The 23150-nt window shown below is 49.9% G+C and overlaps 3 protein-coding genes across 7 annotated transcripts; 2 read left to right on the top strand and 1 right to left on the bottom strand.

Annotated features, from left to right (window-relative positions):
* Positions 1–628: 628 nt before the first annotated feature.
* Positions 629–2888, top strand: LOC126575499 (spermatogenesis-associated protein 5-like protein 1). The gene has a single exon (XM_050236217.1). The coding sequence runs from the start codon at positions 629–631 to the stop codon at positions 2846–2848; it is 2220 nt and encodes a 739-aa protein (XP_050092174.1). The 3' UTR covers positions 2849–2888.
* A 2505-nt stretch (positions 2889–5393) lies between these two features.
* On the top strand, positions 5394–10537 carry LOC126574565 (phosphatidylinositol phosphatase PTPRQ). The gene is made up of 6 exons (XM_050234833.1): positions 5394–7392; positions 7476–7635; positions 7723–8433; positions 8546–9708; positions 9783–10128; positions 10192–10537. Exons 1-6 carry the CDS (start codon positions 5572–5574, stop codon positions 10410–10412), a joined length of 4422 nt encoding a protein of 1473 aa, XP_050090790.1. The 5' UTR covers positions 5394–5571; the 3' UTR covers positions 10413–10537.
* A 39-nt stretch (positions 10538–10576) lies between these two features.
* Positions 10577–17433, bottom strand: LOC126574566 (tyrosine kinase receptor Cad96Ca). Of its 5 annotated transcripts, none has more exons than XM_050234835.1 (5): positions 17320–17433; positions 14247–14932; positions 11675–13160; positions 11506–11611; positions 10577–11435 (listed from the first exon to the last, which is right to left on the bottom strand). In XM_050234835.1, exons 2-5 carry the CDS (start codon positions 14419–14421, stop codon positions 10929–10931), a joined length of 2274 nt encoding a protein of 757 aa, XP_050090792.1. In that variant the 5' UTR covers positions 14422–14932; positions 17320–17433; the 3' UTR covers positions 10577–10928. The 5 variants fall into 5 exon arrangements, with proteins under 5 accessions (XP_050090792.1, XP_050090795.1, XP_050090791.1 ...); XM_050234838.1 differs by lacking the exon at positions 17320–17433 and adding an exon at positions 16930–17048; XM_050234834.1 differs by lacking the exon at positions 17320–17433 and adding an exon at positions 16365–16965.
* Positions 17434–23150: the final 5717 nt, after the last annotated feature.

Genomic DNA, 23150 nt, shown 5'->3' with positions numbered 1-23150 from the left:
CAGAACTCAGACTAGAGTGAGCGAGAGAATCTTATTGTTTACGAGATCGCGGTTCCAGGAGTCGAAACATTGAAAAATCCGTTTTCAAAAATTCAACTTCTGAGCATTCTCGGCTGTAGCTGCATCATTATGCTGCACTGGCAAAATCTAGAGAAGAGTCCAAATCAAAACAAACGAGGTAACTTCGCTTTATTTTTCTTGTGCCGTGGCCGGTAAAAATTGATTTTTTTAAGGTTTTGTGGACGATTTAGCCGAGATAAAGGAGATTAGAGTGAATTTAATTCGTTTCCCCACTCCCGCCGTCGTTCCATTTGGAACAGTGGGTCGGAAAAGTGTAAGAAACTCGGAGAATCACAACAAACCGCACCGGCAAGTAGAAAGGTTCGTGTTACTGCCAGAACCTGTTGAATTAACGATCGATTTACCTTCCAGGCGGCAAGTTATCCTGCAATTAAGATTACGGACAGCCGTTTGAGCTATCCAAGGGAAGATAGTAGAGGGTTCTATCCTCAGTGTAGCTTGCGAAGGCCCGGGAAGCCGTACTGTGGTAAATCCGCATTGCAGTAGAAGAAAAGGGGATTTTTCCGCAGTTTAATTAAATCCTAAACTGAATTTTCAGGTGTAATCAATGGAAGAATCCGTTCGACTTTGTTTGGAACCCAAACCCTACCTGGAACCTGCCTTCACCGCACCACAAACCTGCGTGCTCTGGTTGAACGAAGCCGGGCGCCGGAATCGCGCGCTCTCCGCCGGCACCCGCGTGATTGGCCGTTTGAAAAATGGGCGACAGTTTTTGTGGTGTCTCGAGACGAGTGTGGACCGCAATTCCTCGCACCGAGAAGGATACTTTGCGGCAGAATCGATCGAACCACCGGAAACTGACGACCAGCATCCAGATGGCGAGAGAACTCTCGTGGAGATCGTTCCCGTTCGTGAGAAGATCGTCGAGTTTGGGCGGGTGGTGTTTGATCTATGGCTCGATCTTTCTCGCCTCCGAGTGGAGCTGATGATGGAGAAGGATAATCTGAAACAACTGCTGCGGACGTTCCTCGTTCGCTCGTTCTTCTGTCGCGGTTCCCGCATCAACCTGAGCTGCATCCGTGACCGCAACCTGGGCCTGACCGGAGCTTTCGTGAGAGAGGCGGATGGTCTATCCTGGTACGGTTGTTTAGGCATCCAAACGAATATCGACATCGGTGATATCAAGTATCACCCCCTAGAAGCCAGTGGAAAGAAGAGGAAATCTCTTGGTGGGCTTGAGAGCGCCCGTGACCAGTTGGCAGCGGCGATCGCAAACCAATCATCCGTTCTTATTTCAGGTCCGAGCGGAACGGGAAAGTACAGTCTGGTGGAATCGCTGGCAGTGGATCAAAATTATCCGCTTTTCGAAGTCCGTGGATTGCATTTCGTACGATCGTTGCCCGGAGAAACGGAATCTGAGCTACGCAGCACCTTTCTACGGTTGCGACACTTTGAGGAGCTGATCGAGGCTGACCTCCCGATACTGCTGCTAGTCAAAGATATCGACATGATATGCCCAAAGGTTGGCCAGAAGAAAGGTGTGGACTATACGAATATTGCTCGCATTTCGTCACAGTTCATATCGTTGCTCGATCAGTACGCCATATCGTCCAAGAACATTATCATCGTCGGCACTACCTCAAACATCGAGGACCTGGACCATCGATTGCGCCGACCGGGACGCTTAGCGAAGGAAATCCCTCTCGGGATACCTTCCAAAGAGCAACGGACTGCCATTCTACGTGCCTTTGAAGTCAACGCGGGCAATTATTCCTGTTTAACGGCACAGCAACTGGAAGAGCTCGCAAGCAGAACAACGGGATACGTTGGCGCGGAACTAGAGCTACTCTATCATAACATTATCCGCGAGATGGACGGCAAACAATGTTCATTCGAGGAGGCACTGACGGAAGCACAAAAGAAACATCGACCGAGCAGCCTTAAGAATGCGATCGGATTTGCCGGTAGCGATGCTGGATCGCTCACCCTCGACTCTTTCGGTGGAATGGAGGAACTGAAATCGCTGCTTCGGTTGTGCATTGTGGAGCAGCTGAAACATCCGGAACGCTTCCATCGGCTCGGTATCCATCCACTGAAGGGTATACTCCTGTACGGGCCACCGGGCTGTGCCAAAACCACTCTCGCCAAGTGCCTTGCTGCTGAATCCGGGATGACCTTCCTGTCGCTTTCGGCCGCTGAAATCTATTCACCGTACGTGGGCGAAGCAGAACGGCTCATCTCGAAGGTGTTCAATGAGGCTCGCATGAACGCTCCGGCCGCTGTGTTTTTGGATGAAATCGATTCGCTTGTCGGTAATCGAGGAGCGGCAGGAATGGCCGGAAATACGTCTGCTGTTAACATGGGCGTCCTCTCGACGCTGCTCCTCGAAATGGATGGTATTGGGCAAGCGCAACAGTCAGCCGGGGCGCTGAGTGCAGATGCAAATCGTGTCGTTGTCCTAGCGGCAACCAACCGTCCGGATATGGTCGATGATGCGTTGCTGCGTCCAGGACGATTGACGAAATTGATTCATATTCCTGCACCGGATGAAGGCACAAGACTGTCGATACTTCGAAAGATTGCTGAGGGCATTCCGCTAGCACCGAATGTTGATTTGACGTTGATTGCTGCGCGTACGGAACGCTTCTCTGGAGCTGATCTGAACAATCTGTGCTCCCAGGCAGCACTTGCAGCGGCAACAACGAACCTAGAGGCTACGGAGGTGACGATGGTCAACTTCGAGGAAGCATTCAAAGATGTTAGACCTTCGCTAACGCAAGAACAGATCGATTGGTTCTATAAATTCGAAGCGAATAAGCAACGCTAGCAGCAGGGAATTTTGTTAATAAATATGAAAATGTAATGCATCTCGTTGGATTTTCCTATTGTTCTTTGCATATGTGTGTTCTTTAGGAATTTCAAACAGCATCAAGATTCCGTTCCGAAATGCTGGAACACGCCAAAATGTCGCCAAATGTTGGTTGTACGATTCCATCCACAAGCAGAGGCTCCAGCGTGTCGTCAATGGATGTTTGTACAATCGATGCATGAGGGTGATTATATCTACACAAAACGGCGGTTCCGATGACTATCGGACCGGCGTTTGATTCTCTTTCTTCCGCCAGCGCTTGAATACCGCCGGCACCGGCGATGCTCACGATATTCTGTCGTGATTCTTCTACCGTCGTTCGGAACATCTCATTTGATTGCAGATTGCTTGGTGACGTGACGTCAGCTGCTGGAACGTTCACTCTACTTCTAGATCTGAAACTAGCGCATGAGCTGGCGTGTTTCCCCAGTAAAGAGATAAGAGAATAAATCGATTAATCAACCCATGATTCAGGTCCTTCATGCCGATAACCCATCCAAGGCGAGCAATAGCACTGTTAAGCCGAAGTCAATCCATTGATGGTGTTATTGATGGCTTCATTCATCTAATTCGCTTCGCTTCGGCCGAACTCGATGCAGCTCAATGCCAAAAGCGCGTATCGATCGTGGAACGGTAGCTTTTAACACCTGATTGGCGTGTTTGGGCTTTGATTTGACGAAATTGTGACGATAAGCCTTTTTCCTCACCTCTTCCCACGTCGACTACGCTCGTAGATAAAGTCTCTCGTTATCTCGCGAGTCGCAAGCTGGTATGCGTGTTCAGTCGTTTATCAGTACAGTTCTGTGAAACGCCACAATTGATTGCCGTTGTATTGAACCGTACTCTCGCCTATTGGTATCACCCAGAACCCCTTTTTTGCCTTGTCTCAAACACACGCCCCGATATGCGCCATAATGGTAGTTGAAAACGCTGACTACCATCCCTTTCGTACGGCAGTCGTTAACAGACCACGAAGGTGGCCAGGTCCTCCCGAACTACGTACGTGATTTTGAACCACCAAGATTTCAATCTTATCATCCGAACTAAATCGTGTCCGGCGGTTGGAAAACAACAACATTTTGGTACCCGTGCACCCGTTCCCGTGGGACCCACGAATTGTGAGGAATTTGTGACGAACACCAGTCGCAAGGACCGGGACCATTCCACACGTGTTCGAAAGCTATAAAGAAAAAAGTGTCTAGCCTGGAGGTTTCCCCACCTTGTAAACGCTGGCTGGCCAGTACTAGTGCGTGATAGGTGACCAAAACAACTCCAACAACCCGATAACGCCCCGTCGATGATGGATTATTTGATTGAACTTTTATTGATGGATCGGGCACGTTGGCTGTTTGAAGTGTTGCATCGGGAGCGGCTTTAGTGCACGAATAATAGGACAAGGTGGCGCATATGGTGCTGATAGATGATGGGTGCCTTCGTGGACAGCTGGTACGTTGGAGGCGACAGTCTACTGGAAATGGCAGACGGTCGTGAGCCAACGATATGGGAACGCGACTTGCAAATGACGGGTTGATGATAAGAGAAGAGAGCGTCAACATAAAAGCCTTTTCTGATAAAGTGGTGGTGTGAAGTTGGTAAAAAGAATTGAAACAAGCTATCTTTAGCTAATGCAGTCGAGGAAGTTCCGTGTGATTTTGTATGATCGTTTTTTGCGAGAATGTTCTTTCGGGGTGTTCAGTTGGGTAGTGCTGTGTTCGTGTACAATTTACTCGTTTGATGCGACTTTTATAGATTTTATTTTTAAGAAAACCGTTCAGCTTTATTCTTTTAAGCATTTTTTAAACAGAGAAAGAGGTATCAATGATAGCTTCTTGCTAATTTGAGATATACAAATCGATGCTCTTTGAATGGATTTAGAGTTTTTCCAGATGTGCTTGTTGAGTTTTTGTCAAATTTCGTGGTTTTCAATTTTTAGTAGCATTTTTAGGTGGAAAAAGTGATCGCACTATGATGGTGCCGGATTGATAAATCATCAAACCGGGTTCGTCGCTTAAGTCTTCAGGTGCAAGTCTTTTGCTTCGAATCAAAAACGGTGCCCATCGTAGCTGCGCGATGGGTCATCAGAAAAATACAAATCATCATTTTTTTGTTGGATTTTAAGATTATTAAAGTAGTTTAGTAGTGGCATTGTTAATTTACCCATTTTTCGATTGTTACTAATTTTTTAAGTTGAAAAACTGATGCTCTTTGCGATTTTGCCTAAACACATGAGCAAAAATAATGGTTTTACACAAAAGTATAATCAGTTTTACAAAAACTTGACGTAGCTGCACTGTAAATATTGTGCTTTTAACGTGTAATAAAATTTCATAACATTCGGTACAGTAATTATTATGCTGAGATAGACACGAGGTTTGAAAATGTACATGTTGAGAAACTCGCCTCAAAGTGATGAGCTGCTTCTATGAGTGTAATGATCAAAAATCAATATCTTTGCTAGTTTTACATCAAATGAATAAATAAATTAATACAATTCTTTTGAAAGGTTTAGCATCCACGGAAAAAATGTAAAACATTAACCATCTCGCAGAGAATATTAAATGCATAAGTGCGTGCAACCTCGCCAACCTCGTCCAGTGTCCAGCGAGTAAGTGTTAGAAAGTGAAAACCCATTGCAAATAACCCATTGGCATCCACATGACTCCCAGTGATGAGCAATAGTGATGGTGAAACGACACTTTTCGCGTCTCGGTGTGCCACTGTGGTGCGTTCTGGTGGCGTTGGTGACATATCTACAGCGATACCACCAGCTGCCAGGCTTCGTTATCGCTGGCGATACAAACGAGCAATGGATGAACAGTAGCAGCAGCAACAGCAGCAGCAGTGGGGGCAGTGATATGGACAGCGGCCAGTCCTTCGCCACTCAAACGGAGCCTGCGCACGAAAGCACAACCCAGCACAACAGCTTTATCGAAATCTCTCCAAAGTGTAAATCGACCAGCATTACGATCGTCGAGCGTGGTCCAAACGGGGAGCTGGCTATTGAATGGTTAGGAGAGCCGGACTGGACTGTGAAGCATTTCTACAACATAACCTGGGTTGACCAGACGGTGGGTCGAACGGTTAGCAAGAGTGGTGGCATCTACAAGCTGACCACTTTCGCGTTACCCACGCGGAATCAGTGTGAGATCGTTGAGTTATCTGTATGCCGTGGCGATTGGAGAAGATCACAGCCATGTGTTTGTGGTGTTTGGGTGCCTCAAGTCGATGCCCTCAGTGCCGTGACCGTTCTTAAAGTGCTCGATGGTGGATACGTGATTTCTTGGCAGGCGAGTAAGTGTGTGAAGCAGTATCAGCTACGCCCCGGGGACCTCACGTTCCGGTCAACAAATCCTGTGGCAGTCGAGGTGTTGAATGTTCGCGATTGCCAGTGGAATCGATTTGTGGTAGAAACAGTTATGCAAAATGGTGCAATCGGGCAGCAGGAAGTACAATTCTATGGTTATCCTCAGGCAGCGGATACGCAGCGAGCACTCTGTGGTATCAGTAAGATCCGAAACGTATCGGAACGGTGGAACCTGTCTACACTAGAACTGTCGAAGGTTGAGTTCAGTCTCACCCAGCTCGAACACTACATGACATCGTGCGTCACACCAACCACGGCCGATTATCTGGACGTTTGTGGTCTTCAGGCAGTACAACGGAGCAATCAAGTCCGGAAAGCAGATGCCTTACCTCACGTTATCCCTCCGTACTGTACTCAAAACTATGCCCAGCCTGGCGATGTTACCGTGAAACCTGGCACCATCGGAGAGGTGCGTGATCTACGGGCAAACACGAACCTAGACCGAACGGTCATCCTTAGCTGGAGACCACCGCGGGAAGAGCGGGTGTGCGTGAAGGAGTACATCATTACCTGGGCCTCCGAGAGTGAGATTGTCGATGCCGAACAGACAACGTACACGGTGACAAACCTGGAACCCTGCACAACCTACAACTTTACCGTCAGCGCAATCGATCATAACAATGCGAAGGGTACACCCAGCTCTATTGAGGCTCGCGTGCGTGAAATTGAGCAGCTATCGGAGGTGGTGGAGCTAGAGCTGTACGAAGTGGAACCCCGGTCACTGTCGGCCAAGTGGAAACCACCGCTCAATGGGACAAACTGTGTCCAGTCGTATCGAGTGGCCGCTTGGTATAATTCCCCCGAGGATGCTTCCGTGGTGCTGGTGTTTTCGAACACGACCACCGATCAGCACGTTACGTTTGGGGAGGCAATCGCCTGCATGACCTACATGGTACAGGTCATACCGATCTCGTTCCAGAATAAGGATGGCCGGAATGAGATCGCTCCGCTGAAGACGAAAGAGCGAACGATCCTGCCGTACCATGTGGAACCGATTCGAGCGATCGGTGTACGGGCGCGCAGCCTCGAGTTGTCCACGAAGCTGCAGAGTGATAACAACAACAACTGTCTGCTGGTCAGTGTGCGGTTCAATTGTACTATTGTACCAGAAGCCGAAGATTCCGCTCCCGAGTTACCGGTAAGGGCAGGGGGTTTATGGGGGGGCATCACAGGCTCGTTCGAGTGGATGCTTTAATGGCACTCTTTTCTTTGGCCGCGCAGGTGATTAAGGAGTTTGCAATACCGAGTGGCAACGTGAGCTTTGAAGGTGTTGTCGAACCGCTCGTTCCATACACCGTCTACCAGTGTAATGCACAAATACTGAACATCGCTGGCTGGTCGGATCCTACGCCGTCTTATGAAATACAAACGGCAGAAGATGGTAACTAATCCGCTCACTTGAGATCCCCGCAGGAGGCACGCCTCTCACTCACTGACGAAACGTTCGCTTCGTAATTCTTCCTTGCAGTTCCCGAAAGTCCCCGCCGGGTGCAGCTAATCGCGGGGAGTGGCTTTATCGAGATCACCTGGATGGCGCCAGCGATCAAGAATGGCGTCGTAGTACGCTACCGGATCCACATTCGTATGATCGGTCCCGAGTATCCGATGCCGAAGCTGTGCGATCAGCTAGAGCAGTACAACGAAACGGTTGATCTGAGGGATGAAATCGATCCGGATGAAACGCACCGGAGTTGGGATGGTGCCGAGTTCCAGTACACCATAACGCAGCTTGCACCATACACGCTCTACACCGTGCAGGTAGCGGCGGCCACCGGTGCAGGAGTCGGTGCGTATTCGGAGCCATCCGAGATCATCACACTTCCGGATGTACCGAGCGAAGCGCGGAACTTTCGAATCGAACAGATTCGAGGCCCTGAACTGGATCAAGCGTACAGTTCTTCGGTTGAGTTTTCTTGGGAGATACCGTGCCGATTGAACGGGAAGCTAAGACGATTCGAGGGCACACTGGATGGTGTCCGCGAGACGAGCAACTCGGTGCCACATGTGCTGCGGTGGGTTGTGGAGGTTGGTGAGGAGGATGATCTGTTGGAACCGTTCCGGTACATCGAGACACGGTTGAAACCGGAGTACATGTACACCGTCGCCATGAATGTAACGGTCGCTGAGGTACCGGAACCGAGCCCAGATGCTCTGCTTACCTTCGAGTCTCCGGCGGGGAGTAAGTAAAAGCGAGGACCACGAAACTCACAGCTCCAAAAGATTAACTCTCTCTCTCTCTCTCTCTCTCTCTCTCTCTCTCTCTCTCTCTCTCTCTCTGGTCTTCTTTCTAGTTCCAACGATCGATCAAACCGACGAGTGGTTCAAGGTGGACGTGTTCGATGCCCCAAACCCAACCAACACCGCACGGATCGTGCTCGGTAACATTACCCTCAAGTCAGACATCGGAAGCATCCGCTACATGGCCCTGCTGGTGTCGGAACGCTTTTGCCAGAGTGATCCGGAACCGCGGACCGATTTCATCAACAGCGAAGGGACAACGCAGTGGCCCGAGGTACCCGATTGGCACCGGGTTAACAATATGCGCTGTACGGAGCAGTACCAAACGACACCCAAGTTCTGGAATCCGCTGCTCCATCTTTCGCGTGCCAATGCGAACCCGGTTGAGTTTGTGGTCGGTGAGGAGCGGTGCGATAATGGGAAGGAGTACTGCAATGGACCGTTGAAACCGGGCACAGAGTACGCGCTCGTGGTGAGGATATTTTCGCGTACCGGGTTCACCGATTCGGAGCTACAGTTCTTTCGGACCGATTCCCTCATCATGGTGGGGCTGATTATTAGCTCCATTGTTGCTTGTTGTTTGTTGGCGTTCATCAGTGGCCTGGTGATACTGTGGCGTCGACAAAGATTGTTGTTACCGGCTCAGCTTGCCGGTCGGACACCGAGTGAGGAACCGTCGGACATTCCGCTGAAAAACTTCCCCAACCAGTACGATGAGCTGTTCCAGTCGAACCGGGAGAAAGTCTCGAAAGAATTCCAAACGATCAACTACTTTTCCGACACGGAGCTGCAGGAGACGGTCAGTTATCACAGTGCGAGGGAGAATGAGCGCAAGAACCGGTACGTGAACATTCTACCGTACGACTCCAACCGTGTACTGCTGGACAGTAACGAGGAGGAGGATGAGTACGATGGCCGCAGTGGCACAAACGACTACATTAACGCCTCGTTCATCGAGGGTTACAAGTACCAGCGGGAGTACATTGCGACGCAGGGACCGAAGCTGGAAACGTGCGCTGACTTTTGGCGCATGGTGATCCAGTACGAGATCGAAGCGATCGTCATGCTAACGCAGCCGATTGATCACGAGAAGAACAAATGCTGTCAGTACTATCCGCGGTATCAGCAGAAGATCCGCTTAAACGATATACGGGTGGAGTGTAAACAAGAGTTGAAGCTGCTGTTCTACCACAAACGTCTCTTCGAAGTTACTCAGGTCAGTAACTGGAGTTGGCCACGTGAAAGGATCACTTTCAACTCTAATTTAATCTTTGCTTCGCCACCGCACAGGGTAACCTCACGAAGCTGGTCTTCCATTATCACTTCCTCGAGTGGCCAGACCACAGCTGTCCGGCCAGTCCGACGGATTTGGTAAAGTTTACGAAAATCATACGGGCGGAGCGGAAAAGCTACGCCATCCCGCTCGTCGTGCACTGTAGTGCCGGTGTCGGAAGGACTGGGACCTTTATCGCACTCGACATCATCCTTCAGCGGATGCAGCACGAGAAAAAGATCAACGTGTACGATACGGTGAAACAGTTACGGCGGCAACGTGTCAAGATGGTGCAGACGCTCGATCAGTACACGTTCCTTTATCAATGCTGCCTGGAGCAGGTGTCGAAAAGTAATCGTAAAAGTGAGTACTACAACAGCGAAGGAGTCTTAAGTATCTTTTTGAAAAGTTTTTCCACTTCTGCAGAGCCAAAGTCGAGCTTCATCGAAATCGTAGACCGCGAAAGTCAGGGAAAGCATGCTAGCCCACTTGCTACCGTGATCGAGGTGGAACAGCCCGGAGTTGCGGTCAGCAGCAGCAATGGTGGTAAGCCACTGTTTAATATCAAGTTCCCGAAATCCTTTAACGCCGGGCTGGAGAAGGTGACCAGCTTTGCACCGAGTGATATGGCAGGGAGTGGAACGTGACGTGCCGTTCGCACAGGTCGCACAGGAAAACTAATTTATCTTGTTACCAAATAGGAATAGGGGATTGATGTTTGATGTAATGTTGCTTAGTGTTAATACATAGTGATCTTGTTTCTGCACAGCAACGCCCTTGGTTCAATTCTTCTGTAAGCAAGTTGATGACCGATTACTGTTTGGTTTCTCTTCGTTTGTTGGATCAGGTTTTATTGGCTGCTCTCTTCTTAAACTTAAACACGCGCTCTGGCCAATGCAGAGCCCAATGAAATAGTACAATGAACGAAAGCGAAATCAGTTCTCTCTTATTTACAAGTCGGAAGTGTCGTTTTAAAACTCATCTCAACCACCGTGCCGTCCATTGCGCCATTGTATACAAAGCACACAGATAAATAGTGTCCTGGAATGGATTCTGGAACAACGAACAGAATAGTAACGGCTTTACCCGTCGTCTTATCACAACCAAAACATATAAAAAAAAAACAAAAACCGGGACGCGTTGGTACTGAGTATCTCGGGCAGCTACAGCTTCTCGCCGCTCATGTTGAGCATGTTGTAGTAGTTGTGATCCGGGAAGCGTTCCAGCTCGATGTAGTCCGTTTCCGTTTGCAGCAAACGGTCGAGCATTTCGACAACCTCCGGGAACCCGGGCCGTTCGTCGGGATCGCCGGCCCAGCAGTAGAACATGATGTTGTACAGCTCGCGCCGACAGTGCTCCGGCTTTTCGAGCCGGTAACCATCGCGCACCTTGCGCATGACGTCGGCCGCAGCAATGCCGGGGTAGGGCGTCGAGCCGAGCGTTACGATCTCCCACATGAGGATGCCGAAGCTCCAGATGTCGGACTTGACGGTGAAGATGTTATCGTACAGGGACTCCGTCGCCATCCACCGGATCGGTAGACGGCCTTCGCTCTTCCGTTCGTACACCTTCGAGGTGACGATATCCCGGGCGAAGCCAAAATCGGCCACCTTACAGGTGTGATCCTCGGTGATTAGAATGTTGCGCGCTGCCAGATCGCGATGAATGATCTGTGGGGAGAGAGAACGCAACCGTACGTTACAGAATGATGTCACCTCCCGATCCCGACCGGATACTTACTCCTCGCGAGGTCAGGAAATCCATTCCACGGGCCACCTGGAACATGAACGAGGTGAGATCGCCCGAGGTGAGTATCTTGGACTTGCCGTGAGTATTGCCATAGTGTCTGCAAGAAAGGAAATAAACGTTAGATCATAATCTTCATAATCAGCCGAGTTATAGTACTTACTTCTCCACCCGTGAGTTCCTCAGGAAGGTCTGCAACTTTCCCATATTGACGTACTCGAGTATGACGAAAATTGGATCCTTCTCCGTACAGCAACCGAGCAGCCGCACCACGTTGATGTGCGGTTCCAGTGACTTCAGGACCTGCAGCTCCGACAGCAGATCACTACGCTCGGCCTCGCTCGCGTTCTCCTTCAGCGTTTTCACCGCCGTTATCGAGACACCCTCGTGACCATCGATATCGGTCGCTTCGCAGCGCCAGACCTGCCCGAACGCACCCTCGCCCAGTATGTTGAACACCTTCAGCCGATGGCGTGGAAACTCCCAGCGATCCTTCGGGATCGATGCGTTCGATTCTTCGGACAGCTGCGAGGTCGCCTGCAGATGCCCACTGGCATCCCGTTCCCACGGTGAGGTGTAACGATTGCTGAACGCCATCGGGCCGCTCCAGTGGCTCAGCCCGATCGAATTCCGGCTGTCCTCGGTCCCGGACGTGATGTTGCTGCTGGCGTTGCTTTGGTTTGACTTTTTGGCTTTATCAATTTTGTTCTTCTTCTTCAGCGTCTTGCTGATGGCGCACAGGTACTTCCGGAAGATGCAGATCGCGATCAGGCCCGCACTGACGAAGATGATCGTGACCGAGATGATGACTGGCAGTAGAATTTTGAACGTGCTCGCTTCCTCGCTTCCGGCAGCGCTGGCCGGATGGGCAAGCACCGGACCGTGGGTCGCGTCGGTAGTGTGTGCCACCGTCGGATGGCTGGCCACCGTTGGTGCCGGGTGTCTAATGGTGGTAGGTCGGGAAGGTATCGACAATTTGGTTGTATTTCCGGTGCCACCATTGATGGCGATCGTTAAATTGCCATCACTGTCAGTCAATGTGGTGTCCCCTTGGACCTCTGGCGGCGCCGCCACTGCACCGTCGACGAGCGGTCGATCTGGATACGTTTTGGTTTGTTTCGTTGGCAGAGGCGTAACGGCGTAGCTGTCATCGGGTTCCTGGGGCTGAACCACCGAGGTCGGTGGACTTCTCGTAAACTGTGGTGGCAACAGTGGCAGTGGAACCTGTGGTCGTGAGCTCATACCGGGCAGATTAAACCCAGGTGGCAGTATCTGTCGGATGTTGTCGATACTGGGCGTGAACTGAGGGACTCGCGATTTGTACAGCCCCGTCGCATTGCTGGCCAGTATGTTGACGTACACTTCGTTCTTCGACGTCACGCTACCATCGGTCACGGTAACGTAGACGAAAAAGTTCTGCCCCGCTCGGCCTTCGACACTTTTGTTCAGCGTCACGATGCCCGATTGTGGATCGATGGTGAACGGTTGATCTTGCCCGGCGACCAACGCATCCATCCCAAACTCGAGCGTATCGTCCTCGTTGTCATCCGCGTGGACACGCGCGATAATGGTGCCAAGTGTGGTGTTCTCCCGGATCCGCCAATGACGATCCACTGTGATCAGCGGTGGGGTGTTCAGGTCCTGCGAGTCTGCAAAAAGCGAAAACGATAAAAAACAAAGCAAACGAACGAACGCATTATGAACGATGTTGTCATTGACTTGGGAGGAACTCTTAACTCTAAGATCAGCGGCTTCCAGTTTGCTCGACAATAAACTGGTGGAAGGCCGTTCGGGTGGTCTGGGGTCACTGACAATGTGACCTTCTGGACGGACGGTTGCTAAATTACTTCCTAGCTTCCTCGCAACAATCGCGCGCCGGGCGAGTTGGTATCAGAAGGCAACCTGTGTGGAGCCTGTTGAATAATTTTCAAATTTACTTCCGATTGGCGCGCGCGCGCGACCTTCCAATCACTGACAATAACAGAGTGCCAACAGCCAGTCTTGTTAACCGGCGGCCAGACCAGCCCAGGTGATTAAAATCCTCTCCTTCCCTCGGTGTCGTTGTCATCGAAAGGCACGACCTTAATGCGGCGTGGTCTATTAGAGAGCTCTGCTAATTACATGCCACTCGCCACTCGGCGCGCTATCACACTGTTGGCTATTGCCCCCAAACAGACTGGAAGAAGATGCTGCAGTGGTGCTGGTGTGGGTTAATGAAGTGGTAGACCTCCGCACTTCACTTGACTTGACGCCAGAGAGTTCTCCAATCTCGATCGGTTGAAGGACTGGGACATAAACAAAATAGTTTGTTGATACGAAGCGGATGGATCCACGACGCATAATTCGTTCGCAAGGTGTGTGCCTGGTGTGTGCCTGGTGTGTGTTTGCGAGAGGAAAAGGACGCAGACCAGCACTCAGCCACTCAGAGGGTGACAGACGGCAAAAAAACCGGTTAGGCAGCTTTTGTGGTTGCGAAGACGCGGTTCTCTCGGCCGCCGTCGGACGGACCACTTTCATTTTAGCTGGACCCCAGGACCGAGCACCCGAGCAAGATGCCACTCGCTTTCTATACGAATTGCGCGCACCCCAACGTGACCACTCTGTCCTCTCTGTGGCCGGTTGGTTGATGGATGGACGTACGCGATCGCTGATCACGGCCTATAAAGCCACGTGCCATCGTGGCTGTACAGCGGCAGAGGGAGAATGGAATTGAGAATGGTCAATAATGGTCTTACCTGTGCCTTGGGGCTGTAGGATGATCGTGCAGCATACGATCCACCACACCGTCAGACAGCAGCAGTGGCTCATCAGCATCGCTGACGTCACTGGTTTACTGCGGTGCCTCATTCCCGCTGTCGTCCTGCTGCTGCTGCTCCTGCCTCTCCAAAGTCGCATCAAATCGAGAGCCATGATCGTTGTCGTCGTCGGTCTCTCGATGATCGAGCTTTGGCTAGAAAGTCATTTAGCACCACGCTTAATGTCACCTCCTTCTCCTTTTCTTTTTTTTTATTGTCACGGTGTGACGAAGCCTGGGGACGGTTGTTTTTCAGTTCCGTCCTTCCTTTACTCTCTCGCTCGCCTTGCTTCTTAGCTTATGAATAATCTTCCGTGTCTTCCGCGTCGATCCCACCTTCGGTATGGTTATTACGAACGTTTCGGTCCTTCGGTCAACATACACAAACACTCGCACGGAAACACACTGGGCGCCGGTTTCCGTTTTTTTTACGTAACAATGGCAAAACTTGTCTCACCGATGGGACTATGGTGCCACTTGGTTTCACTTTCGGTTACATAGTTCGGCCAGAGAATCATTTTCGTAGCACTCCGGACTCCGTGTGTTCCGTCCCGGGCGGGGGCATAGACTTGGAATGCCTTGGAAAGTCACCGTAATTCACGCTGGTGGTCTAGATGCGAATGATAGCTATTAGGGAGAGTTAAAGAAAGCAGAGTTGCGGTTAAGAAGTCAGTTCACCGTGGAACTTTGATTATAATTAGATGAAAAAGCGGGTTTCCGCAATTAAAACTGGATTCCGCTTTCCCACGGCCACATTCTTGGCCAAGCGGCCAGGTCATTTCCAGACGTTCACCACAGAAGCCCCCATCTCTGGGAGCTACTGGAATGCTCCAGTTCCAGGGCATGAGAAAGTGCATTCAGCTGTCATATCTGTTGGCATCTCTGTGGCAGCGGAAACAGAATGCATGCTTAGTAGATTTATAAAGCAAACGTTCAAAAATGGAATCCATTGAACCACAAAAATGATGACCTACAGAAGCGAAATGCACGGAGAAAGTAGCAATTGCTTGTATTATAACCATGCATTTGCAGCAGAAATTAACAAATAACCTTCACAAACTGCACTTTTTCAAACACCAAACACTCTACTAGTTTTCCTTGCGCAGTTTCCGTGTTTATCACAAAATTAAATTAACGTTTCCTCTCACCGGAGCGCTATGCTTTCCGTGCAAATTGTTTTCTTCATTATTTTAATGCGCTCCCTCCCCCCGTTCAACTTTCCATCAATCAATGGGAGCATTGGCTAGAGTGACACGGTAGCCTGCACCACCGGCACCACCGCTTGTCCGGTTTATGCTTTCCAACCTCGTCGTCGTCGTGCACTGATTCCGCTTTTCATGCACTCGCGATCACTAGCCGCACCACCATTCAGCGATGGTGTTGTTGATGCTGATACCGCTTGATTGAAAATCCATATTTTCCACAAAGAAAGCACGAACGAATTTTTGCACAGCCACGCGCGTAAAGAGTACAAAAGAAATAACAAAAAGGCTTCCGTTTGGCAGCTTCAATGGACAACCGTTTTCTCTTTCACTGACCCTGAGGGGATCCAGGGGATCCTTTTTGGATCAGATTGCTGTTGTTCTTCTTCTTCCTCTGCGATCACCAATAATTCACGCATCCAGCACCACGTGGCACCACAAATTCAGTGCATCATTGAGCAGCAACATCGAGCAGCGATGATCGTGGTTGGAAAACGCCAAAAGGCACCGCGGTGAAGGTGCATCACATGGCCTACGCCCTGTCGTGCACTTTCCTTCGTTCGCAGCAATCATGCTGCTGCTGCCGCAGACGACGACGAGACGAGAAGCTGTTACTCTCTCTCTCTCTCTCTCGCTCACCGGATTTGCCTCGGAACAGTTCGCCCGACCATTCCATTTCACCGTTACCGCGTACCGATTTCTCTTTTCTTTCTCTGCTCAAACTCGCAAACTCTTTCACTCCCGCTGGTCGCCTGCCTGTCATCGGCGGCGGCGGCTACGCTCACTCAACCCTTTCATGCCCCATTCTGTGCCCCCCCCTCCCCCCCAATGCCTGTATTTCCGTCTCGATCACGCACACATTGAAGATCGCGCACGATCGGTCGCTTTGGGGCTTCTTCCAGCGTGTGTCTGCGCCAGGGGAGGTTCGTCGCTTGCTCTGGACGTAGACAACCTCACGAACGCTCATGGGCGGTGGTGGAGGCGCACTTTCTTATTCACCATCCATCGCGGCCACCACCAATGCTTTCTTTGCCTTTCCTTTCCTGCTTTTGTTTTACATTTCCTTCCGCAACACTGGAGGAGGAGGGGGTGATCCGCCAGCGGCACTTTTCTTTCTTTCACTCGCTCCCGGGTCTAGCCACGGACGCATGCACGCACGCGTCAGGGGTCTTGTTTTGTTCACTCCACGGAAGCGACCGCGCTGTCTCGATCGCCCCCGAATGATCACATCACTGGATCGCTACCGCGCCGTTAGAAGCAGTGGGTGGCGAGCCAGCTGGCTGGCTGGCCTTTAGCCCCATTTTCCCGGTGAATAGTGCGCATTGCGCGTGATCGATTTCACACAACAAAGAAAAACCCTCACAAAACTCGGCGATCATCAGGGCCCGCTCACTTTTCACCGCGATTTTTTTGTTATCTCACCATCATCATTTGCAAACTTTCATCCAACTTGATCGTCAATGATCGTCAACAGGCTCGGTCGCAGCTACCCACAAACAAACAAACAAAGCGAACACTCACTCCCAACTCTCTCACAGTCCCCTGGTGCACTTCTGGACAACCATTTTGAATGCTAATGTGTGTATTTTTTGTGTGTGCGGAGGGGAGAAGTTGATCCTCACTTATTAACCACCATTGTTGCTTGGTGTTTGCTGTGTCAAACACCAGCTTCTAGCATCAGCATCACTGATCAAGCGGATGCTTCACTGGTTGCGATAAGAAACAGTGATTCTCACGATCACAGTCGCTCCACGTGCAGCCACTGAGCCGGGGGGAGAACGTGCGCAGGACGTCAGGACGGTGATCAATTACCCCCGGTGTGTTAATAGCCTGATGCTGCTGCTGCTGCTGCTACCCGGTGATCAGATCTGAGAGCCAGCGAACGTCGCGAACCTGCACGCGCAATCGAAACACAATCGAACTCGCGGAGATGCCAACTCAAACTGATCGCCCCCATCTCGTGCCGGAATACTACTCGGAGTGGAGCAGCCACACGAAGCGAACACAGCGGGTTGTGTGCTGGTGTGCGTAAGATCGCGCGATCGGTGAGCTAATGTTTTGACTCGAGCTCCAGCGAACCTGAACCACGGGTTTAGCAAGCGTGTTGGCTTTTTTTTCTACATGAGTTAGATTGTAATTTGCTTTAAAGATCTTACTGTTCTCATCTCTTAAAATATAAACAAATAAATACCGTTCTCATAAAACGGTAGAGACCGTGCCTAAACTTCTGCGGAATGAGTTGAAACGTTGTGCAAATTGATTGCAAAGCCGTAAAGCAGCATCACTCACACTGGTTCGACCCCGGGATGAGCCCTTTTCACTCATACCGATACAAATAGACATACAACAGCGATCGAGTCCCCCCAATCCCGGACAGAGGTGGCGTTATGTGTGGCAGCACGACGAGTCTAGACCGATCGGAGGCTCTGCTCTGAAGAAGAGAGTCTGGCCAGCCAGCAAGCTACCTCCCGTGATGCTGCGACGTATGTCGTGGTCACATGCAAGATGATGATAATGATGATGACGTTCCCGGTTGCCGGATGGAAAAAGGTCAGCCGCTTTTGCTTTCGTTACATTCAGACCCCCGGGGGGGCTTCGAAGCATTCACTCCACATTCACAGTGAATCCATTTTTTGTCCAGATTTTTTCATTCTTTTCGGCTGAAATGAGGGGCAGAGAAGGGAGGGGGACTATTTTTTGGATGCTAAAAATAACTTCCAGAAAGAATGTTAATCGAATGACGTCATCTTTTCTCATGGAACTCACATCTCTGCTAAACATCCGCGGCCGGGGTTCATCGCTTGCACCTCAAGTCTTTCGTATCCGTCAGAGCGGCAGAGAAGCCAAAGATCCGCTTCATGCTGTGGCCCCAGAGTTCGCGGAAACCTGCTCAAGGTCGTTCGAGATCTGGCGCACCATCGAGGCACCCCGGTATCGTATTTCGAGCCCCTCGCCTCCACCCCCCTCTGCTCCACGAAGCAACAGCAGCACGCAAACGATCGTGACTGCGATTCGTGTGCTCGCGTGGTGTTGGTGCGGCCGGAGCGGAGCATAAATCGCGGCCTAGGGCACGCGCATCCGTTCCGTGATCCCATCGCACGCGTGCTGGTGTGTGCGAGTGCGTGTGGGAATCTCCAGCCCCCCCCCCCTTTTTGGGGCACCACTAACGGAATCCGGTAGTCGCGAAGGGGGGGGGGGGAACCAATTGTGGTAAGCCACGGGTCCGTAACGGGCATGCCAGCACGAAGAATGATTTATTCGGTGCTGGAGGGTGCCGGTGCCCTGGTGCCCTCGGCCCTGGGCTTAAACCAAGCGACCTCCACTTTGGAGTTGGATTTAAGGGGTCTATTGGTGGTGCGCCAGAGAGCACTGCACGCGCACCCTCGCTTCGAATCCCGTTGTAAAACACTAATATAGACAGCAGTGCCGGGGCTTATTAGCCATTGGTGGTTGGCTGGAACCGGAATTCGGAAGTTTTTTTCTTTCTCGGAAGTTCTTCACAGAACGCCCCGGGGGCGCACCGCATCCCGTTGAGGATCCCGTTCGATTGTAAATGTTTCTTTCAAACTTTTGGCCACGCGTGAATATCGTGACCATTATCAGCATCATGTGGCATCGGTTCATTCGATTGTGTGCGCACTCATCTGTCGCGAATTTGCATAACACCGGGAGTGGTGCGGGCAACGCGCGAAAAATGGAATGTTTGCTACCCGTTGACGACAAGACGTTACAGGAAGAGATTATTCAACGTTTAACAAATACTTTTCATTGTATGAGTGTATGTAATTGTGATTGTTATGGTTTAACTACTCGCTACCTCAACCAACAACCAGCACGTAGCTAGCGTGTGCAATGCAATGTCTCCCCTTTTCCGGTTGCAATTTGGAAAGTCTAGCTCCCGGTGTTCGACTTTCTTTCACCGAGCGACACGTCCAGCGACACGTTAAAGAAAATGGTGGACCCTGCGCAGCACAGGCTCGCGCCACGATAGCAGACGTCCGGAACTTTCACTCTCGGGATGCAGCGTCACAATCTGGGACACCTCCGAACGTCACGGCGCTCATTATGCAATCTTGCGCGGCTACGAAGTCTCCGGGAGAGGGGTGAAGGAAGAGGCGAAACCACCAATTTTATGCAAAAAATCCAAATTCCCCCCAAATTCGCATCTCCCCCCGCGCTGAAATATTCCAAAAACGTCACCAGGATGACGTCAGTCAATCAGTGTGCTGGTCGATGGTCGGTTACAAAACACCGCACACACGAAAAGAAGGACTCAGAAGACAGACAAAAAGACAAAAGACGCCTTCCAAGGTGCGATCGTTGCAAAAGCTCAAGCGCAGCTAAGATTGGAGATTGGAGTATAGTGCATGCACCATTACATAAACCTGTGCTGCTGCCCTCCGCTGTTTGTATGAACTTTAGCGCGGATCCGGAGCGCACGCCAGTCCAAGATCCGGGTTTGGGGCTGATTGGTCGGGGGGTTAAATTGTGTTTGCGGTGTGTGCGCGGCGAACGGCGAGCCGAGCGGAATGTTGTCGCAAGGTGGGCGATGAGATGAGCGAGGTTTGGAACGGTGTTACCACTGGAGAGGTCGTTGTTCCGGCTCGCAGTGCTGTGGACCGTCGGGATTTGTTGCGCAAGATTGGATTTATTTGCTGCGCGGAGGGTTTCATAATGTGTATGCTGGGCACATCGGCTGGTTATACGGTTTTTTTTGGTAATTGGATCGCAATGAAAAAAGAGAAAAAAAAACTAAATGTCATAATGTGGGTGCGATGGATTAAGGAGCGATTTGGCGGACCGGTTTGAAGTTGGACGGAAAATCCGGACGACAGGATTGGTGAAGTTGTTCCGTGCGGTATTAATATTTTAGTCGATCTAATTTCATTCAACGAATTGTTACTGCTACTGGTCGTTTCTATTCCTTATTAAACCGAAAGGGTAGCAAGGGCTGCTCGAACAGTACATTCGAAATGCTTTCCGCGGCGGCCTAAATAAACGTTTTTATTATTAGTATTTTGTTTAAAACTTTCAATTAAAGCTGTCTTTTTCAAGGGAATTGTGTATATTTTTTGTAGTTTTTTTTGCGCTAAATTAATGAACATACCATTTCTTAACAATATGAGCGTCTCAGCGGAATCTCGGTCCACTATAAGCCCTTCCTCATGTTTTGAAGCAATTCTCCGAAAACCCAACGTTTTGCAAGCCAGTGTGCCAGTGTCGCAACAAACTTACTTGACTTACCGATTTTTTTCAAAGCTTAATACACCTCATCTATCTTCCCTTTATCAACACACGACATTTCATTGTAGGGGATCGTAGAACCATATAGAACCACGGGAGGATTCGCTATAGTTCCACATATATGATCCTGATCTTGATTGCTGTCTTCGTCTTTCGCTATCATTAATCCTTTCTCGTTGTTATTGAGATCTTGATTTCGATTTTCAGACATACGCAATTGAACTGGCCGTAGTTTTTATTCAAACCAAAATAATTACCAAACTTAAATCCCTTGACGAACCATCGTTCGTTTGCTCAAACAAAGCGTTCTTTAATATTAGAGCAACAATATCGAATTCAACGCAGTGGGCATTGGAGCTGAAAGGTTGCCATCCAATGTTTTGAAATAATATCGAATCAAGTAAGCTTTGTAGTTGAAATCCGGTGCAAAATTGAGATCCAATTTGCCATTAAAGGACAGAACTTACTCAAAATTTCTCGCCGTATAAACCTTCCGCTCGCTTTTCGTCATAAATCTCAGCGTTCTGAACATCCTAAAACATGTAAGAAACTATCAAGAAAAGAGGTCATCTTCCCACAAGAAATAGTTCAAAAGGGGCTATCTTTTTCTCTATCAGGACACGCTGGGTAGCAGTTCGTCTATTCTGATGACCATTTTTTGCTAAACAACATCTCAAATTACAGAATTCAAAGATTACAGACCATCCTGAAGCTGTTTTCTTCGATTTTTGGCGTTTTTCCGGCCATTCAGTAAAAAGACGGCTGTTTCAAATTTGAAAACTGCTCGAGATTGCGGCGAACTGTGCGATACTAGCGCCCTCAGATGAGGCGCAGCAGTTTGAGTCGGCCGTTTGTTTGAAAATCGTATCGGTTGATTTTCCGGTTCAACCGTTCCGGGCAAAAGACCTCGGATTGCAGGTCAACGAGGCCACCAAGTTTATGGTGGCACCATCAGCGGCCCGACAAGTTATTGAGTCCAATATGCGGGCGATAACGTACTAATAGGTGACAAAAAGTTCGAAGTCATCAAAAACTTCACCTACTTAGGCGCCTTTGAGACTTGGACACTGTCCAGAACGGACGAAGCCCTCTTAACCGCGTTCGAAAGAAGAGTTCTCAGAAGGATATATGGCCCGGTATGTGAGGAGGGACGATGGAGAAGCCGATACAAGGCGGAGTTGTACGCGTTGCGGTGGAGGAATCTTCTGTGGCAGGCCAAACAAACAGATAATCATTCTTATCTGGCCAAAATGAACGAAATCACTCGTAAATGCTCACGCTACCCATGAGTTGATTTGAGCCTCTTTGATTTTATTGAGACGCGTGCGAATGTCACATATTTGCTACAGATTATGTGCTCTGGAGAAGACGATTTTAAAATGGATTCTAACAAAAGGGCCGAACAAATTTTACTACAACTCACTCTGGTAGTGAGTGATGGGCTGGATGGATCATTACGGTTGGCATAGCTACGCGATTTTCTGTCTTTTCTTTTTGGTTTCCAGACAAATCAGCCTGATCATAAAGCCTAAATTTCATTTCTTCATGGATGATCATGCACTCAGCACTACGCACCCACATTGCATCCACCATTGCATGCTGCTGTCCCAAATTTCTGCCCTGCCAGGGATGCTATTTCCGCGTTACGATTACACCGCCATCACCACCATACGCACTTCTAACCCAACCAACGCACTCACTGTGTATGCGCTTATGCTTACGCAGTGCCCGTTACTAATCAGTGACCGCGCCAGAGGCGGCGCGTTTAGATTCGCTTCACCGTTTCGTCAGTTCGTCTTACCCGAGTCCGTGATGACCGAGTCAGTGGGGAGCATCAGCATACCATCAGCACGCGTGGTATGGTCTGTTGCACAATTTAGCTTTGGGCTTGTTGCGCAAAGGGCTCGCACACAAGCGGCGTTTTGCCTGATTATTTTTTGCTTCAGAAATTCGATTCAAAGACAGCTTGCAGCAGTTTACCGGGAGGTGCAATGCTTCTCTGTTGCCTGCACGGCTTTATGCAGAGGAGCATTTTTGGGGGCGTCACATCATTACGTTACCAACGATCGCAATGCACAACGCACACGTACGGGCAGTATTTGCATTGCGTTTCGATCACAATGACATCAACGAAAAAGCGGGTTCGTCGTCTGTTTGCCTGTCGCCCTTGCAGTTCTTTGTTTTGTTTGTCAAAAACCAGAACGCCGAACGCAGACCGGGCAATGGCGATAACAAGCGGACCAAAAATAAGTTTAAACAACCGACTGCTGCTGCTGCTCGAGAAGCAGCACTTTTTCGTGAAGATGCGCAACCCTACGCGCCTCTTTCATCCTCCTTCTCCCACTCCGATCGATTGAGCATTGCGGTTGCAGACAACATACACAACGACCACAACAACG

This window comes from Anopheles aquasalis, chromosome 3 (assembly GCF_943734665.1).
Source record: "Anopheles aquasalis chromosome 3, idAnoAquaMG_Q_19, whole genome shotgun sequence".
In the NCBI taxonomy this organism is placed as follows: domain Eukaryota; kingdom Metazoa; phylum Arthropoda; class Insecta; order Diptera; family Culicidae; genus Anopheles; species Anopheles aquasalis.
The sequence above is the reverse complement of the archived record's forward strand: the minus strand, read 5'-3'. Positions and strand labels throughout refer to the sequence as shown.

Coding starts and splice junctions, on each gene's coding strand:
- LOC126575499 (XM_050236217.1), top strand. CDS start 629: ATGGAAGAATCCGTTCGACTTTGTTTGGAACCCAAACCCTACCTGGAA.
- LOC126574565 (XM_050234833.1), top strand. CDS start 5,572: ATGGTGAAACGACACTTTTCGCGTCTCGGTGTGCCACTGTGGTGCGTT. Junction 7,636..7,722: donor AATACAAACGGCAGAAGATG/GTAACTAATCCG, acceptor TCTTCCTTGCAG/TTCCCGAAAGTCCCCGCCGG. Junction 8,434..8,545: donor CTTCGAGTCTCCGGCGGGGA/GTAAGTAAAAGC, acceptor TCTTCTTTCTAG/TTCCAACGATCGATCAAACC.
- LOC126574566 (XM_050234835.1), bottom strand. CDS start 14,421: ATGGCTCTCGATTTGATGCGACTTTGGAGAGGCAGGAGCAGCAGCAGC. Junction 13,161..14,246: donor CCTACAGCCCCAAGGCACAG/GTAAGACCATTA, acceptor CGCTTTTTGCAG/ACTCGCAGGACCTGAACACC. Junction 11,612..11,674: donor AGGAACTCACGGGTGGAGAA/GTAAGTACTATA, acceptor CCTTTCTTGCAG/ACACTATGGCAATACTCACG.